At 33.0% G+C, this 17,802-nt stretch overlaps 2 protein-coding genes across 2 annotated transcripts in view; one reads left to right on the forward strand and one right to left on the reverse strand.

Moving 5' to 3' along the window:
• Positions 1-3,784, forward strand: part of LOC134252696 (ruvB-like 2) — a 20,398-nt gene extending 16,614 nt beyond the window's left edge. The window contains exons 9-15 of the mRNA XM_062735197.1: positions 171-294; positions 568-662; positions 804-922; positions 1,492-1,611; positions 2,106-2,235; positions 3,345-3,459; positions 3,654-3,784. Coding sequence (XP_062591181.1) covers positions 171-294; positions 568-662; positions 804-922; positions 1,492-1,611; positions 2,106-2,235; positions 3,345-3,459; positions 3,654-3,685 — 735 coding nt within the window. The 3' untranslated portion in view covers positions 3,686-3,784. The remainder of the gene's footprint in view (positions 1-170; positions 295-567; positions 663-803; positions 923-1,491; positions 1,612-2,105; positions 2,236-3,344; positions 3,460-3,653) is intronic.
• Positions 3,785-9,649: 5,865 nt separating this feature from the next.
• On the reverse strand, positions 9,650-15,325 carry LOC134252707 (uncharacterized). Its single transcript, XM_062735212.1, has 3 exons — positions 15,010-15,325; positions 10,828-10,989; positions 9,650-10,050 (listed from the first exon to the last, which is right to left on the reverse strand). Exons 1-3 carry the CDS (start codon positions 15,323-15,325, stop codon positions 9,782-9,784), a joined length of 747 nt encoding a protein of 248 aa, XP_062591196.1. The 3' UTR covers positions 9,650-9,781.
• Positions 15,326-17,802: the final 2,477 nt, after the last annotated feature.

The following is a 17,802-nucleotide window of genomic DNA, read 5'->3' on the forward strand; positions in this document are numbered from 1 at the left end:
TCAATTAAGAAATTGGAAATTTTAGTTTGATTTTCTGAATTCTTCCTGAATTCCAGACAAGGTTTGTACAGTGTCCAGAGGGGAAAGAAATAAACAATAAATAAGATGATGATTTGTAATAAGAATTATAGAAACTTAAGTTTCATTTTCTGAATCTGCCTGAAATTTAGACAAAGTTTGTGCAATGTCCCGAGGGAGAATTACAGAAGAGAAAAGAGGTTGTACACACAGTGACGCTACATGAAATTGATGTCATCAACAGCAGAACACAGGGATTTCTGGCTCTATTCTCAGGTATCAGGAATGTTAATTAGTTATTTTGCACATCAGAAGGCCAAAACTGACACACATACTATTTTCAGGTATAACATGTTTTTATTGGTTAACTGCACATTAAAAGGCTAAATTTGAAACAGCAAATGCGATGTTTGATACTAGATTTTATGTGTAAAATTTTTATAAATATATGTTCTCTCACAATAAAAGTTTTTTTGATTTTGGGTTGTAAGTAAATATATATGCAAGCCAAAAATTGTGGGAAAATAAATTTACTTTGCAATATTTTAGGTGACACTGGAGAAATAAAGGGTGAGGTCAGAGAACAGATTAATTCCAAGGTTGCTGAATGGAGAGAGGAGGGAAAAGCAGAGATTGTTCCAGGGGTAAGATTTCGTTATTTGCATAAAGTAGTCAGACTGTGTTTAGACATCCAGAAATATGGATTATTCTAAGCCTTGATCAAGAAAGAATAAGTTTTTAAAGTCAAATAAAGCAGTAATATTACAGAAATGATCTATTTTTAGGTTCTGTTTATTGATGAGGTACACATGCTGGACATTGAATGTTTTTCTTTCCTCAACCGAGCCTTAGAGTCAGACATGGCCCCTATACTTATAATGGCTACCAACAGGGGGATCACAAGGTAGGGTGTTTACTGTCAAATGAAATTGCTCATAATATTAAATTTATTGACCATTTCTTCTAAGCCTAAAGAATAGAAGATAAGTGTTATCTTGAATTAAAAAAAAAAATTATACTGTCTTATTTGTTATTGTACGTAATATATTTTCATAACTTTGATAAGGAGAGTGCTGTTTGTTACAACTACTCCTTGTGTAATTGTAATTTTAAACTCGCCAATATTTCATAAACATATAGTTCCTTGATTATAAGGCCAATTTTTCATAAACATATAGTTCCTTGATTATAAGGACTCTAAGGGTTCTGTTCTGGCATTCTTACTGATCTGATGAGCAGGTGTCAATGTTTACGGAGTAATGAAAATAGTGAAGATACTCTGGAATTTAACAAAGTTGAATTTTCAATCGGACACACTTGAACAGTTCTAGTATGAATGTATATGCCAAGTATTAGTACCATCCTGTTATGGCTTGGAATAAAGAATTTTGAAATTGCTATATTATAAAAGCTCATCATGATATGAAATGATAGATGACATAGTTTTTCAGTGATTATTTTAATTACTTAAAGGATTCGTGGAACCCAGTACCAAAGTCCCCATGGCATTCCTATTGATTTACTGGACAGACTGCTCATCATCTCCACGACACCATACCAGGAGAAAGAAATCAAACAGATTCTTACCATCAGGTAAATGTCACATTTACTTTTGATTTAAGGCATTTTTAATTTTTTGGCTTTTTAACCATGGACTAGGCTAGCTCCTACTGTATATAGAATACAGTCAAGGTTCTTTCCTACTTCCTTCTGTTTGGTTTCATTTGCTTTCATTTAAGTTTTATCTCTGACACAGTTTACAGGCATCCTTTGAAATTATGCTTGCTGTGGAGCACATGTTAATTAATGGTCACAAATTTCTTCAGATTATAAAGTTTTGATCAAAATTTTAAAGTTTCGTTTGATAGTTTTTGTAAATATTTAATAGGAGATGTAACATGTAAATTCTAAAATTGAACACAACTTTTCCACAAAACAAAGCCTTCAATTTTTGCATGAAAAGATTAAAAAAAAAAAATGTCACATTTTTTGTTTAATATAGATTGTTAATGATGAATATTTTATTTGTGGAATGTGGCTTGTGTATGGAGGATGTTTTGTACTGATCATAAATATTTCTTTGACAGGTGTGAGGAGGAAGATGTAGAAATGAGTGACGAGGCCCTGATAGTATTGACAAGAATAGGAATGGAGACCTCCCTTAGATATGCTATACAGCTCATCACAACAGCTAACTTAGTGGCCAGGAAACGAAAGGTTTGTCCATAGAACACACTTAGAAATCAAAATAAGGACAGGGAAAATATTTCTCAGAGATATGTAAAAAAAAAAATTAATTAAATTCAGCTCCATCATTTTTAAAGTTGCTATAACCACACATGTTAATTGATTTCTAATATTAATTGTACATTATTTTATGGTTTATCAATTCTTAATGTCATTTTAAAGTAACTAGAAGATAAAAGGAAGGATTATTCCTGAAATTGATAAATATTTTTAGTTCACCTGAGCTGAAAGCTCAAGTGAGCTTTTCTGATCACATTTTGTCCGGCGTCTGTCTGTCCGTCTGTCTAGCTGTCCGTCTGTCCATCTGTCTGTAAACTTTTCACATTTTCATCTTCTTCTCAAGAACCACTGGGCCAATTTCAACCAAACTTGCCACAAAGTATCCTTAGGGGTAGGGGATTCAAGTTTGTTCAAATGAAGGGCCACGCCCTCTTCCAAGGGGAGATAATTATGAATTAGTGAGAAAATAATTGAATTTTTAAAAATTCTTCTTCTCAAGAACCACTGGGCCAGGAAAGATGAAACTCATGTGGAATCATCCTCAGGTAGTGTAGATTCAAATTTGTTCAAATCATGACCCCCGGGGGTAGGGGGGGCCACAATGGTCGACCAAAGTTTTACATAGAAATATATGGGAAAATTCTTTAAAAATCTTCTTCTCTAGAATAACAAAGCCATGATTGGTCATATTTATATGGAAGCATCCTCAGGTAGTGTGGATTCAAGTTTGTTCAAATCATGACCCCTGGGGGGTTGTGAGGGGCCACAATGGCCGACCAAAGTTTTACATAGAAATATATGGGAAAATTCTTTTAAAATCTTCTTCTCAAGAATAACAAACCCATGATTGGTCAATATTTATATGGAATTATCCTCAGGTAGTGTAGATTCAAGTTTGTGCAAATATTACCCTCTCCTCTTTAAGGAATGGTTGGGATTACTTTTGGGTTTAAACTTTTCAGTAATAAACTAATTTCTGCTTTTATGCTAGCCACAGTGTTCAGGTGAGCGATGTGGCCCATGGGCCTCTTGTTTTCAAAAGGAATTCTGAAATGAAGTTTTTATTTTTGCTTTCCCAGGGAACAGAGGTAGATGTTGATGATATTAAGAGAGTGTACTCATTGTTCTTGGATGAATCAAGATCAACTCAATTCTTGAAAGAATATCAACAGGAATTCATGTTTAATGAACTTGGTGAGAACTTTGTTAATCTTTTTAATTTTCAGCACTTTTTCTTTTAGTTGAATACTATTTCAAATTGAGATTTTTTTTTTTACCCAAAATTGGTCTTTAATTGCTAATTAAGATGTTATGTCAATATATTGACAGAGATCAGTTATGTTTTTGTCAGAAATCACTTGATAATTATGTTTTCTTTTTCTTTACAGGTGTGGATGCATCTGCTATGGAAACAAGCTGATATATATCTTGTGTGAGCTATGAACACTAAACATTCTCATTTTAAATTGTTTTGTCACCTTGTTTTCTGCAACAGAAAATAAATCATAAATCTCTTCTATATTACTTTTTTTTCTATTGTATACAATACCACTAAATTTATTTAAATTGGAAGCTAAAGCATCAGTGAATGGGTATTAAAAAATTACTTAAAACAGAAAATTCGGTGAAAGTTAGAAGTTACTTGGCAACCTTTACAAGTCTGCCCTTTTGCTTATTTTTCATATGCAGCATTAAAACTAATGTAAAGTTATTTAGAAAGAGTTATTTCCCGTTGGTTACATATTGTAGGCCAGTTCACAATCTTTGTTAACTGGCCCACAGGGGCTTGTCGCAAAATATTTATCTTCTTTTAATGTAGTTACCCCTACTATAAAAATGTATTTTTATAGTAGGGGTAACTATATTAAAAGAAGTTAAATATTTTGCGACAAGCCCCTGTGGGACAGTTAACAAAGATTGCAAGTTAAACTTGTTATACTAGTCACTCACTGAGGTGAGATAGCACTGATTTTTCTAAAGAAAATACAATTGATAATGAATTTTTAGGTCACCTGAGTAAACTCAGGTGACCTATTGCTATCCGTTTTCGTCCGTCGTCGTTCATCGTGCGTCGTGTGTTAACATTTGAACATTTTCAGCTTCTTCTATGCAACCACTCAACCAATTTCCACCAAATTTTACACAAAGCATCTATGGTTGAAAGGGAACAAAAATTGTGAATTTCATGGTCCCTGCCCCCCTGGGGCCTGAGGGGTGGAGCCAAAACCACTAAAATTAGTGCAATCTTTAATAATCTTCTTCTTTACTCCTGGACATCAAGCAGTCAAACTGTTAGCATGAACGTAATGACCATTGAGTCCTCTACGAAAATTGTGAAATTCATGGCCCCAGGGTCAGGGGTTGTAGTGCTAGGGTGGGGCTCTATTGATTATATAGTGAAAATGCATTATTTCTTTAAAAATCTTCTTCTCTGCTCCTGGATATTAAATAAACTAACTAAGGACATAGTTATGATGAGGAAGAATGCCTTTTGCAAAATTGTGAATTTTATGGCCCCAGGGTCGGGGTTCTAGTGCTAGGACGGGGTTCTATTGATTATACAGAGAAAATGCAGAATTTGTTTGAAAATCTTCTTCTCTGCTGCTGGGTATTCAACGAATAAACTAAGTATATAGTTATGATGAGCAAGAATGCTTCTTCCAAAATTGTGAATTTTATGGCTCCAGGGTCAGGGATTCTGGTGTTAGGGTGGGGCTCTATTGATTATATAGTGAAAGTACATCAATTCTTTGTAAATCTTTTCTGCTCCTGTGGATTAAACAAACTGAGTATATAGTTATGATGAGCAAGAATGCCTCTTCCAAAATTGTGAATTTTTATGACCCCAGGGTCAGGGGTTCTGGTCTTAGGGTGGGGCTCTATTGATTATATAGTGAAAATACATTATTTCTTTAAAAATCTTCTCTGTTCCTGGGTATTAAATAAACTCACTAAGTACATAGTCATGATGAGGAAGAATGCCTTTGTGAATTTTATGGCCCCAGGGTCGGGTTCTGGTGTTATGGCGGGGCTCTATTGGTTATATAGAGAAAATGCAGAAATTGTTTGAAAATCTTCTTCTCTGCTCCTGGGTATTAAGCAGATGAACTACCTATATAGCTATGATGAGCAAGGGCCATTCTTCCTGAATTGTGAATTTCAACGCCCCTGGGTCAGGGGTACCATAGGGGGGGGGGCTCTACTTATATACTGAAAATGAATTAATTGATTGAAATCTTCTCCTTTGTATTAATCAAATATTTTTGATAAGCAAGGGTGCCTTTTCCAAAATTGTGAAGTGTGTGGACCAAGGGTCAGGGGTTCATGTATAGTAGTGGCACTATACTGATTATTGCTGAATATTACTGATTAGTCGAAATGCATTTTTTTGTTCCCCTAATCTGTCTATGGGTATTAAGTAACCAAACTAAACATGCTAAGTGTATAGTTATGATTAGCAATGGTGCCTCTTTCAAAGTTTTGAATGCCATGGCATCTAGTTTAAGGATATCCAATCCTCAGCCAGGAAGGATAACTCCAAAAATTAATATTTTATTTAAAATGAATCAAAATGAAGCTTGAAAATGAATTTTTTTCATGCAACAATTTTCATTTTATTCATCTTTAGAAGATTCAAGGTTTTTGGAAGTCTTAGAAAAGGTCTTATAAAAGTTGAGATTTGTACCCTATAAAAGGAAAAAAAAATCAATTTTAAGAGAAATACAATTTTCTTGAATCCAGCCTTAGATACCAATGCTTATCAGCTTGATATGAAATAAGAAGTGATTTGTGGTGTCTTGCAATGATAGCAAAAGCCTTTTACACTATGTATTATAGAATACATGACGGAAATAGAAGACACAAATACCAAAATAAGTATAAAATCATGACAATTTCTCTGAATGCCTGGATACCTACCGTTTTTTAACCTAAAATATATTTGTTGATCAATTTTCAATTAGAAAATCCATGGCTGATATTCCAGTTAGCTTTTTCTGCAAAAATATTGGAGATTTGGCGATTTTCCCTATATAATATGATAAACTTTAATCTTGAAATTTAAAGAAATACTGTGGATAAATTTACATAACTTTGTGGATTCAGAATTACTTTTATGAGTATTTTTGATTACTTAACTGCTAATTTTATAAACCTGAGGATCGGACTACCTTAAAACATGAACCAAAGTCAATCGTTGTAAAGTTGTTGCATGATGCTCAGGTGACCTATAAGGCCTATGACCCTCTTGTAAAATTTATTGCTAGCGCTCTCGAGCGCTAGCAACTACGTTAGTCCAAATTCCTGGAATACGCATGCTCGGCTTCACGGTCGTGCATTCTGGGGAAAACTGTGAAAACTACTATAGATAGACCGTACGATAAAATTTCGTTGTATCATTAAATAACTTACACTTTAAAGATAACTACATAATTGAAATACTTCAATTTTTCCCTTTTTCCTGACGGAAAAGCCCGAGTCATTATATGATTGTTGTTAACAAAGACAAGAGAGTTTTTTTTTTTACGTCTAAGCAAAAGATAGACTCTATTTTCAAGACCTCACCACAGTAAAAATATATTCTATATGCTGGCAATCATGGCAATGTAGGCCAAGCAAAAATATCCATAAACAAGGATTTACACTAAAAATTACGAAGAAATACATTATCTATTTTTAAAAAAATTGTGTATGGCTGCTTTAACCTGCAAGTAACAGTTCTTGACAAAGATGACCCAAAGTGCCAAGCTACTTCACATTTTCACATTCGGAACTATCTGGAAACTCCAATGGGTCAACACAAAAACCCCCCCTATGGTTTCTTTACCTATGTGTTTATAAAATACACTTCACAAAAAATTATAACTTTATCACACCTCAGCCTCGATAAACATTAAAAAAATCAGCAAAATAATTCACTTGAACACGGACCTTCCTTATTGTGATTAAAAATTGCTACGGCGCTAGCTCACCTATCTTTTTTAAAAGATAAACTTGTAGTTTCAATATTGTGAAGATTTTCCCCATATATTTCTGTACATTTGGTTGCTGAAAGAGGAAATTCCACTACTCTGACCTATTACAAAGCATCCAAGGGGAGTAACTTGGTGACAAAATATGTCATAAGAAGACTATTCCTTTGTCATAAAATGTAAAGATTTGGGCCGTGGATATCAGCCTGAAAAACTCAGTTGTTAGAGCACCACACTCATGTTGCAGGGAGTCTTGTGGTTCATTTTATGGTCTTTAATGACATAATTTCGTGCAATTGATCACCATGGACTTGGAGATGAAAATCCTGCCAAAGACTTATGAACATGGGTTGAGTCTTTCAGGGGAAAAATTTAAGGAGTGAGGAATGTAATGTTAGGACCTTGGATATCAGCCTGTGTTGCGTGTTAGAGAAGGGGTCCCAGGTTTAATTCCTTGTCCAACCATACAATTTTCTTTTTTTGTGACAAAAGCTTTTCAGTATGACCATGTATGTAGACTATTGAGACTTGTCCGAATGACCTTAGTTCAGATAAATACCAATTGTCTGGTCTATGGCACGCCAAATTCACAAAAATGAGCTAAACATAGGGCGAATTTGTTTCTCGAAAACTGGGTTTAGTTTTGAACCAGTTTTGTAAACTGTTCGTTTGTTCCACAAACTGGTTTTAAACTAGTTTAAACCCAGAACTGGATTTCCATTTGTTTTGGCTGTAACTGAAACCAGTTCGTTAAACCAATCAAACCACCTCCGATGGTGGTTTATTCGGTTTACGAAAGAGCGGGAAGTATTTCAGTATGGCGGTGATAAAAAAATGTTGACTATTCTAATAAAGAAAAAAGTTATAAATAATTGTTTTTTCGAGGAATAACAACTCTTTTGACTTAAATGCCACACTCTGATAATTGATGTTTTACATATAAGGCTTCAGAGAATAGATAAATGCTGCATACTGAAAATAATGGTGATTGTTCAAAAATGATGAACAGAATATGGTAAATATTCCTTTTCAAAAATAAGTTTTTAATCATTTGGACAAACTTCAACATGTATGGTAAATTGTAGAACATACTGTAAAGACAGCTTAAATATTGAAAATCTATATAGTAATTATAAATACTAGAGTGTTTATCTTTCCACGTGTAAAAAATATGGAAATTGTTCATTTGATTAATCTTTGAAACATTAAAAATATAAATACTGCACTTTAACTATAAGTAAGATAATCAAAGAATATAAATACATTGTAATTTCTTGGATTCTTTTATTAAGAAAAAGATTTTAACAATTTTTTTTGCATGTGTAATTTGGTTAATACATGTATGTTGTTCTGCATCTTTTTGACGCCATCTTGTATAAACTGTTCATTTTGTTTTACCGAGGTAAACCAGATTGAAATTGAAACCAGTTTGAAAAACTAGTTTTAAACCTTAAACCAAAATCCGAACCAGTTTATGTGCAACAAATTCGCCCTATGTTTTGCTCATTTTTGTGAATTTGGCGTGCCATATTTGCGATTGCAAAACATAGATTATCTGATAAATACAGTTTCACGATTTGTGAAACTATGATTAATGACTCTTAACTATAGTTCACGATATTAAATTATAGTTTACAGACGTGAATCTATGTTGACCAACAAAATCTATTGTTAACGTTTTATTACAGACAGATAAACTTAGATTAGCATTCATAAACTATAGTTAACAACCGTTAAATATAGTTTTACAGATGAAAACTATAATTAACGAATTGTTAACTATAGTTCACGGTTGTAAACTATAGTTTATTAATGAATAACTGTCTTATTTTTCGATTTCATGATGTGATCAATCGATTGGGTTGCGTGATAATTTGCATAAACGCCGAAGGCCTTTATGCATAAAATTATCACGCAAGCCAATCGATTGATCATCGTCATGAAACTGAAAAATCTGACAGTTATTCCTTATATTTACATGCTTTGATTCCGCCAATCCACGTGCTCCAAGCCCTGCTTCTGTCTAGCTGTTTGTTCCGCCCTGCATGCACGTGGTTTTTTTGGAACCGCGCCAATACATTGATGGGGAAATAAAATACATTTACAATTTGTAATTTTATCCCGGACAAAGACATTGGAAATATTAACATCAGTCGATGAACTTAGTTTATCAACTTTGAAATTATGTTTAGCTCATTTTTGTGAATTTTGCGTGCCATACTGGTCATATGCTACTTCGTTTTGATGAGCATTTCACACTAGGACCCCTTTTTCATGTACAGATAACTTGTTTTTACAGTCAAGACACACCATTAGGTTATAAGGAAAGCTTGTGTCTACAGAATTCAATTGAAAATACATGTAACTTGTTTTTATTAATGTTGTGAAAAATAAATAAGTGAAGAATATACAGGTGAAACACATTCATTTGGTAAGGTTAATCCTAGAGTCAAATTGACCAATGTCTGCATTGATGAACATAGAATACACGTTCTGGAACCAAGTTCTCCGTGTTACCAGAGACATGGTGTTACGGACCGTGGGAGTTAAGGAGATGCTGTATTGGCCTCGGTAGAAGGCTTCTCTTTCTCGGTTTCTTTCATTTCTGTTGAATTCTCCGTTGACTCGTCATTCACCTTGGCCGTTTTAGGGCTCATGGCCCCCTTAATTATGAAGGCAGCTGCCACAGAGTATGTCACGGTAGCCAAAAAAGCAAACACTAAGGCTACGATTCCCATAGTAGCAGTTTTACCTAGTTCCATTCCAGATACAAGTTCACCATTTAGCATGACCAGAGCAACTAGTAACATGAGGGCTGAAATTTAAAAATGTAATACTAGTTAATATTTTAAAATGTTACATTTGTAAATGGTTTGTCAATAACCGTAATGACAGCCTTGTTTAAACGGTTATGAATATACTTATTGGAATACATATGGAATATCACAAAAATGTAGTTTAAAACTGTACACGAATTGTAAAAGGAATTTGTCCGCCATATTCGATTATTCGCTCGCTATATCTGAGGGCCTTTATACAAGCCACTCACGAAGTCACTGTTACCAGTGTAGAGGGACGCCTGCTACACAGCACTCGATAGCAGCAAAAAATTACTGTGTGCATGAGAAGAGAGTAATGTATTGATTCAAAGAAACTTACAACAGTTGCACAGGTCAGTGCACTATACAAACAAACGCAAATGCACATAGCTGCAATAAAATAAATAAACAAAGGCAATTCAAGATAACCAACACAAACACGTGTCACAACTTTGCAAGCCTTTTACCCGTGACAGTAGAGCAATCATGTTTAACGAATGTGAAAATTACATGACTGTATATAGTAGTGCTGATATCGTAGATAGTATATAATCAAATATGGCATATGCCTATTTACGAGTTGTGTTCAGCCTTAAGAAATCGTAATTTATTGTACATCAAGGAGAGAGAGCTATGTAATTTTTATGTGAGAGCTTCAGGCAAACAGTTACGCTCACACCCAGTCAAGAAATGTTTCATACATGTATATTATCACTGTCGCGATTTGCTTTATAAATGGAATTTGAATTCTCACGCATATATACTGTACTCACTTGAAATGGAAGCAATCACTCCTGGTGTAAGGGACACGAAGCAGACAGGCTTGGCGAGCTTCTTCAGCAGGTGGAGAACAATGATCAGTATTCCGCTAATGAAGGCGAGACCAAGGAAGACCCCGGCCACCTGACCGACAGACTGGATCATCTTAACGGTATCTGAAATCAGACATTTACAGAAAGGTTCAGTCACCTTAATTATGATGTTAAATTTTCTCTATAATTTGTGATTTAAACATTGCTACTTTACAGAGCTTCCTAACAATTCACAATATTATTGTACAAGATACCAACAACTTTTGTAAGATTTTTTCCTAAGTTTTTAGTATATTTTAAAACAGGGACAACGCAAAAAGTAATAAACCGGGATTATTGCATTTTACGTTATTACATGTTGTGTTGAAATCAAAGCAGAATGTAATAACGCACAATGTAACAGCATACTTTTTAGGATTATTACTAGGGATGTCAACGAATATTCGCATACTCAATATGATTCAAATATTTGTTTTTTTTACGTTAACATGCAATTGAGGGGCGAATATATAGAAATATAAATTTATGTTCCATTCAAATAGCTTATTGGTTTTTTTTATGATTGTGATGACTAATTTTTCATGTCAACTTTTACTTATGCAGAGAGAGAAACGAGGGTCAGCTAAATCGATACGCAAGAGCATGTTCTACATATGGACAGTTTCTAAAACGAGGTCAGTTATTGACAAACAAGTTGATGAAACAATAATTTTAAGAGTCTTGGTTAAAGCCATCATATATTAAGTTCGATACAATGACCTTGTCAGCAAATACAATCTATCATTATAAGTCAATGCTGACTGACGTTTTTCATATATACGTATTGTTAGACCATTATTTACACACTGAATTGTCGACGGATTTTTCCGTTATTTCTAGATCATGACAAGGAGCACACAGCGATTGTGATCGGTCGGCAGGGGATGCTCACTCCTTTATGGCACCTAATCCATCCTCTGTTTAAGAAGTCTGTAATTGCTCTGCTCCTGATTTGTATTAAATGCTTAATGGACTTTTGAGCTTCACTGAGAGAATTACCTAGTTGATTTAACTAGTGTGCCTATAGCGTTTGTCGTGAGTTAATCACTCTGTGTATACTCAAAGGTAGTGAAAAGTTGAGTGATGTTGTAAAGATACTTAGATACCTAGTGAAAGTTACTTATAAATTCTTAGATTTACTAACATTATTGACAAACTAGTAAAAACTTTTGGGGTAGTGATGTATGGAAGTAAATTTAATTTTGACTTTCAGTTATTTTTTCAGTGTTGAATACTGTTCATTATCTCCATATTTCTTACATGTATTTGCTTCATGACATTCCTGCAGACTTGTTGCAAAAGAAATTGTCATTTGTCTCCAGTAAATAATATATGAATACACTATCAATATAAAGTTTCAATAAAACCTTTCAGGCGCGTAGCCAGCATTGAAATGAAGTGTACGAAAATTTTTCATATATACGTGGATTTTAAATTTTTCAGTCATTTTCCTTTAAAAGAAACACACACCTCTTTTCTCAAGAAAAGTTATACTTCCATGGATACTTCAGGAAGAGAAGGATAATTTGATCAAATTAATTTAAGAATATATTTCTGGAAAAAAAGTTTCAGTGTGACAAGATAGCACAGAGAAGTAATTTAATAAGTTATCATTGGAGTTAAAGTATTTCAAAATATAAACGGGGGTGTTCTTTTGATAACCTTTATATTCTGATAGCTTAAACAATGTGAGAGTACTTATATTCCACCTCTAAAAGAAGATATTCATAAATGATCTATATTCTTATTTACTTTGTCAGTAATTTGAAGTTTACTTTTTCTTTTTTTCTTTTTTTGGATATTTATTCTTTAACGGAAATTCTTGTATAGTCGTCCAAGACCCTTGTAACTTTTTCTTTAGATCAATGTCACTTAGATAGCTTTCCTTCATCAAATACTTTTGTCCTGATAATCATGCGGATTAACCAGTTGAAAATTTTGGTTCAACAATATTTTCTGCAAGAATTTTGGAATTTTTTATAAAAGACTGGATTTTCTCCTGAACAAAATTTGAATAGAAACAATAATATATAAATACACTATCAATATAAAGTTTCAATAAGCTACGCGCCTGCCTTTCCTAAAATAATTCTGTAGTAAGCTGTTTTGGTATGTTTTTCGTTGAAAGAAAAAGAATTTAAAGTACAATTTTGAAATGAGCTTTCAGATTAGGAAGGTGGATCCATTTGTATCATTATGGGATATATTAATAATATAACCGATTTATTTTTCCTTATTTAGGTAGTTAAAGCTTGTTTAAATGTTTTCTTTTACTATTATGTGCCTTGTTTCCTTAACAAATACATTTAATGAAGATCTTTAACGTTTGAAAGGGTAATCTTTCAATAAAGTACAGCATCTCTAATCCACAAAAGAGCTTAACATACTTCTAAATTTTATAAACTAGTTTACTTTATTTAATGTAAACTCAAATTTACATGTCTAACCTACAAAAAAAAATTATCAACTTTTGATCTTATTTGTGAAAAATGGAGAGAAAAAAAATGAAGATTATGAACCGTGTGCAATCTCAAAATATATTTAAACAATACGAATATTTGAAAAGGTCATAAATACGGGCCCCCGAAAATACCAGAGATGAGATTCTAGATAGTTAGGAGGAGTTAGCAGCATCCCCTGTAGACCTGTCACACCCGCCTTGTGCCCTATGTTTTGATCACATAGATAGAACATTCCATAGTCAAAGGACAAGATATGGTAAAGACCGAATCTGACCCCTTATTTGATGTAAAAATCAGAACACAATTATTATTGTGATAGTTTGTAGAGCAACTTTAATTTATGTTTGTTTTAAAACCAAAGCTTTACACGGAGACCACAAGAAGATACAGATCTAATGGCATTTTCCCGAATTTCCTCAATTCTAATGGTATTTCATCAAATTTTAGATACTTTTCACGTCAATAAACATAGAACACACGCTTGCCTATCTGAGATTTTAATACAAACGATGCATCTAATACTAGTGTATGAAATGCATAGATGAATTTGGTAGGTAGGCAAGTTTGTGCTCTATGTTTTTTACTGTAACAAAATGTGTTATAAAATCGATGAACATTTGCATTTTGTATTTACTGCCACTAAATTCAAAATTTACAACATGACATTCCTGTGCCCTCTGTGTATCCCATTACTTTGAACTAATACCCATTTTTGCAGGGGTGACGACAGGTTTTTATCGATAAATTACTGTTGCGTAATTCTTAAAAAACCCCAACCCAAACCAAGGGCAAAGAAGTGGTCGTAGCCTATCCTGTCCTTTAGTACATAAACAAAGGCCTAACAATTGGTCTCAAACATGTCCGTCAAAATACGATCCCATGATATGTTATATTTGATAATTAAGTCGAACTAACGATCATACACAGAATTTACGAAATGTTTACTTTAAAATATGTTCTTGAATTCCCTGTAACATCAACTCATCAATCAGTAGTCTGTATCGATTTTAAGAATTTATCTCACTCGGAACCTGTTCTTGAGTATGTAATAAGTTACGGAAATGTAAACGCCGTATGCATTTGATAGCGGACGCATCAGGATGAAAGTTGACGAGTGAAAAGGTGAATTTATCTCGTTTATCATACAATTTACTTTTAAGTTTGCCTTTATCGTCTATAGTCAGTTAAATTCAAGTATAAATTAAAATATATATGACAGACAATAAGCAAATACATATTTTTTTCATTTATTTGTTTTATGCATTTCAAACAGCAAATGTTTTTTATTCATTCCATTTGTTTGTCTTCTAATCTGAGTTTTCAGTTTCCCTGGTTTGTTCGTTAATAGCTAGTTTTTTTATTTCAGTTTTATTGATTTGAATATTTCTTTTCTTTTTTTTTCATTATTAATTTTCAGAATTATTGAAAATCTCATCCCCCATTTCTTTTTCACAAATAACCAGATAAAATTTAATAGATATTTTCCTTCGAGTATTGTTTCCGACACACTTAAATTGATTTTTGTATTAAAATACCAATATTTATCGATATATGAACTTTAAGAAAATGGCGATAAAGTTGGGGAGGGGATTGAAAGTGTTCTTTCTTGAACGGGTGAAAAATATTAAGAATTAATTCAAACCTCCATTAATGTAACCCGTGGTAGCAGAATCCACACAGGCGTTTGTATTCAGATTGGTGGTGGTGGATCCAAAAATTGAAGTAACGGTGGTGGTGGTGTCAATATTATAGCACGTGGTGAATAATCCAATGTTAGCTTTGGCCACCGCAACAACAGTCGCTGGCATACCACTAACCGTAGCGGAAGTAGTTGTGGTAAAGGCGTAGTCGATCCAATATTCATCAAGCAAGCTCGCTACCCCGACCCCAAAGGAAACAGCCATGCAAACAACACCGGATGCAATCAAGGCAATGATAATAATTTGTATTTTATCCATATTTTTGAGAATACTTTTGGTTTATTAGTTAAAACACTAGAATTTAAATGAAACCAAATATCTACCGGAAAACAAGAATAAGAATACGAAGATGATTAAAGTATAGTCTATATCATCGAAACTGGTGTTATAAAGTTGGAACAATTGTTTTTATATAGTATTATATTTTCAATAAAAGAATCTATGGTGACATCCAATACACTGGTCATTCCTCGGACTGTCCATAGAGTACTGTTGTACCGCAGACAAAGGAATAAAGGTGATAATAGGCTAATATCGGATCAGTGTTACAGTTCTGTTGACCTTTGCTCTTGCCATAACATTTCTTGTATTATCTGTATAAAAGTGTGTACTTGTGTAATTAAAAAAAATGCTTGTTTGTTTACATCTTTTATGAATAATACCATCAACTTAAAGTATATAATCAATTCATAATTTATAATTTTTTTGAACAATTAATTTCAAAGTTCCCCAAGTTCGTCTTATCAAGAAATTATAAATGGGTTACAAGCACACAATCAGCTGTATCATAAAAACTAACTTTATTCGAGTGTGAATAATTACATGCATTTGCCTTTTGTCCTTTGTGCTATCTCAATAATGTAACTTGGGTTTGAATGGTGTAGAAGAAAAAAAAATTACAATAGAAATAGTGATCACTAACATTGCCTCTGATCAACGAGGAATAGGGGAAAATCAGAATATATTCGGTTAAGGTGAATTGTTGTGTATATATCATTCAATCTGAATTAGTAATAATCGAATTGTTTCAAAAGATTTTGTCTGAGGATTTCATGTCTTATCACAACCATTACCACAAAAAGGGAATAAATTGTTTTTCTGTAATTTGCAGAGCGCCACTCTCTACTAGCCTGACATCTGCAAGATTTTATATGATTTCACAACCATTCACCCAAAAAGGAGTAAGATTTCTTTTGTCATTTGCAAAGCAGAGCATCACTAAGGGACAATTCTACTGGCATCTATCTGTCTGTCCATCTTTGTGCCTGTTATACCCTTTGAGAGGTATAGTTTGTACATGCATTGCTTAACAATTTAGCGTACGTAAAATGCTGTTGTTACATATATGTACCGACCTCGTGAACCTTGAACTTTTGCTCTACTTTTCAAAGGAATTAATATACATATACAACACATTTTTGACATTTCAAAGATAAATCTATAGATGCTATTTAGTATGCCCATTGTTTGCCACTAAATATTTTGAAAAATTCCAGCTTGACAGTTCATTTTGTCTTAACCTTTGACACCTTTCGGACAGTAAATTTTTGCCTTTTGAATTTTGAGAGGCAGGTTTTGATAAATTGCATTTAAATTACAGGGCTATGAGCTCATAACACAGTACTTCAAAACTGAAACTGTATGCTAGTCAACCATTGCAATAAAAACAGACTGAAATTTCTTTTTTAGGAAAGCTGAATTTTAAAACACGCTTCAATAGAAAACAAACCCCCAAAATTATTCCCTTTAGCTTTAAGGTATGGGGAATCAATTTTTTTACTTTTTCAGATTTTATATATATCGAAATTTCAATCCGAGGAGTTCTTTGCAGGCAAATACCTGAAATACGTATAATTCTAATCAATAGCAAATTAATGAATAATCATCTTTATATTAATCTCAGTCTTCAGGGTTGCTATGAAGCGGGTAACACATGTGCTTCCTCAAACATTCTTGTTCATTCACAAAACAAAGGCATAACTTGTCAAATATATATGAAATCTAAATATCTAAAATCCAAAAGACTTCATTTTTGAATCGAAAACAAAATCATGTATTTTCGCTAGAAGTATTGATAAAAGAGAACCACTAAGTGTACACTTTTCGAAAAGAAAAACATAAGATAATAGAAAAGCGCTTATTTACTCTCCACAAAATGCATACTTATGTACAATGTATTATATATTTTGTATTCATTACTGTTTATAATAAAGTACAATGCATTGCAGGTTTGTTTAGAACGTTGACAAGAAACCATTGAATTTGAAGAGAGAGTTATTGAGGTTTTGCAATGTAGTACATGTATGTGGACAATAAAGTAAAATTATTCTTTAATACTGACCAAAGCTAAAATTCATTACAAAACTTATCCATACACTGTATATACTCGTATATTAATATACATGTAACTCCTTGAAAAAACATACTGTCATAATCCCTTTATTTGACTTATAAATGTTGCATACTTCTTTATGTTCATGACAGAAAAGACACATAAATAATCTCAAAAGAAAATATGAATACATGCAATATAAATGTTTAATAAATAAATGTAAACAACAAAAATCAAAGATTGATCAAACTTGAGAACTTACTGTTACATTTTTGTCAATATTAATCCATAGTCAAAGTACCGTTTTTGACACCATATTTTTTTCTTAATAGAATCGTCATTTGAGCAAAGGTTCGTATTTCAAATATCACAAAATATGTAAATAAATAATAAGTACAGGAAT

Source organism: Saccostrea cucullata, unplaced genomic scaffold (assembly GCF_032062105.1).
Source record: "Saccostrea cucullata isolate Sc308-1 unplaced genomic scaffold, CSIRO_AGI_Scuc_v1 ctg99, whole genome shotgun sequence".
NCBI classification, from domain to species: Eukaryota; Metazoa; Mollusca; class Bivalvia; order Ostreida; family Ostreidae; genus Saccostrea; species Saccostrea cuccullata.

What these genes read in the sequence shown, in the direction of transcription:
- LOC134252707 (XM_062735212.1), bottom strand. Translation starts at nt 15,325, where the DNA reads ATGGATAAAATACAAATTATTATCATTGCCTTGATTGCATCCGGTGTT. An exon ending in CACGGGTTACATTAATGGAG is followed by an intron (nt 10,990 to 15,009) that starts GTTTGAATTAAT and finishes GTCTGATTTCAG; the next exon opens with ATACCGTTAAGATGATCCAG. An exon ending in AGTGATTGCTTCCATTTCAA is followed by an intron (nt 10,051 to 10,827) that starts GTGAGTACAGTA and finishes TTTAAATTTCAG; the next exon opens with CCCTCATGTTACTAGTTGCT.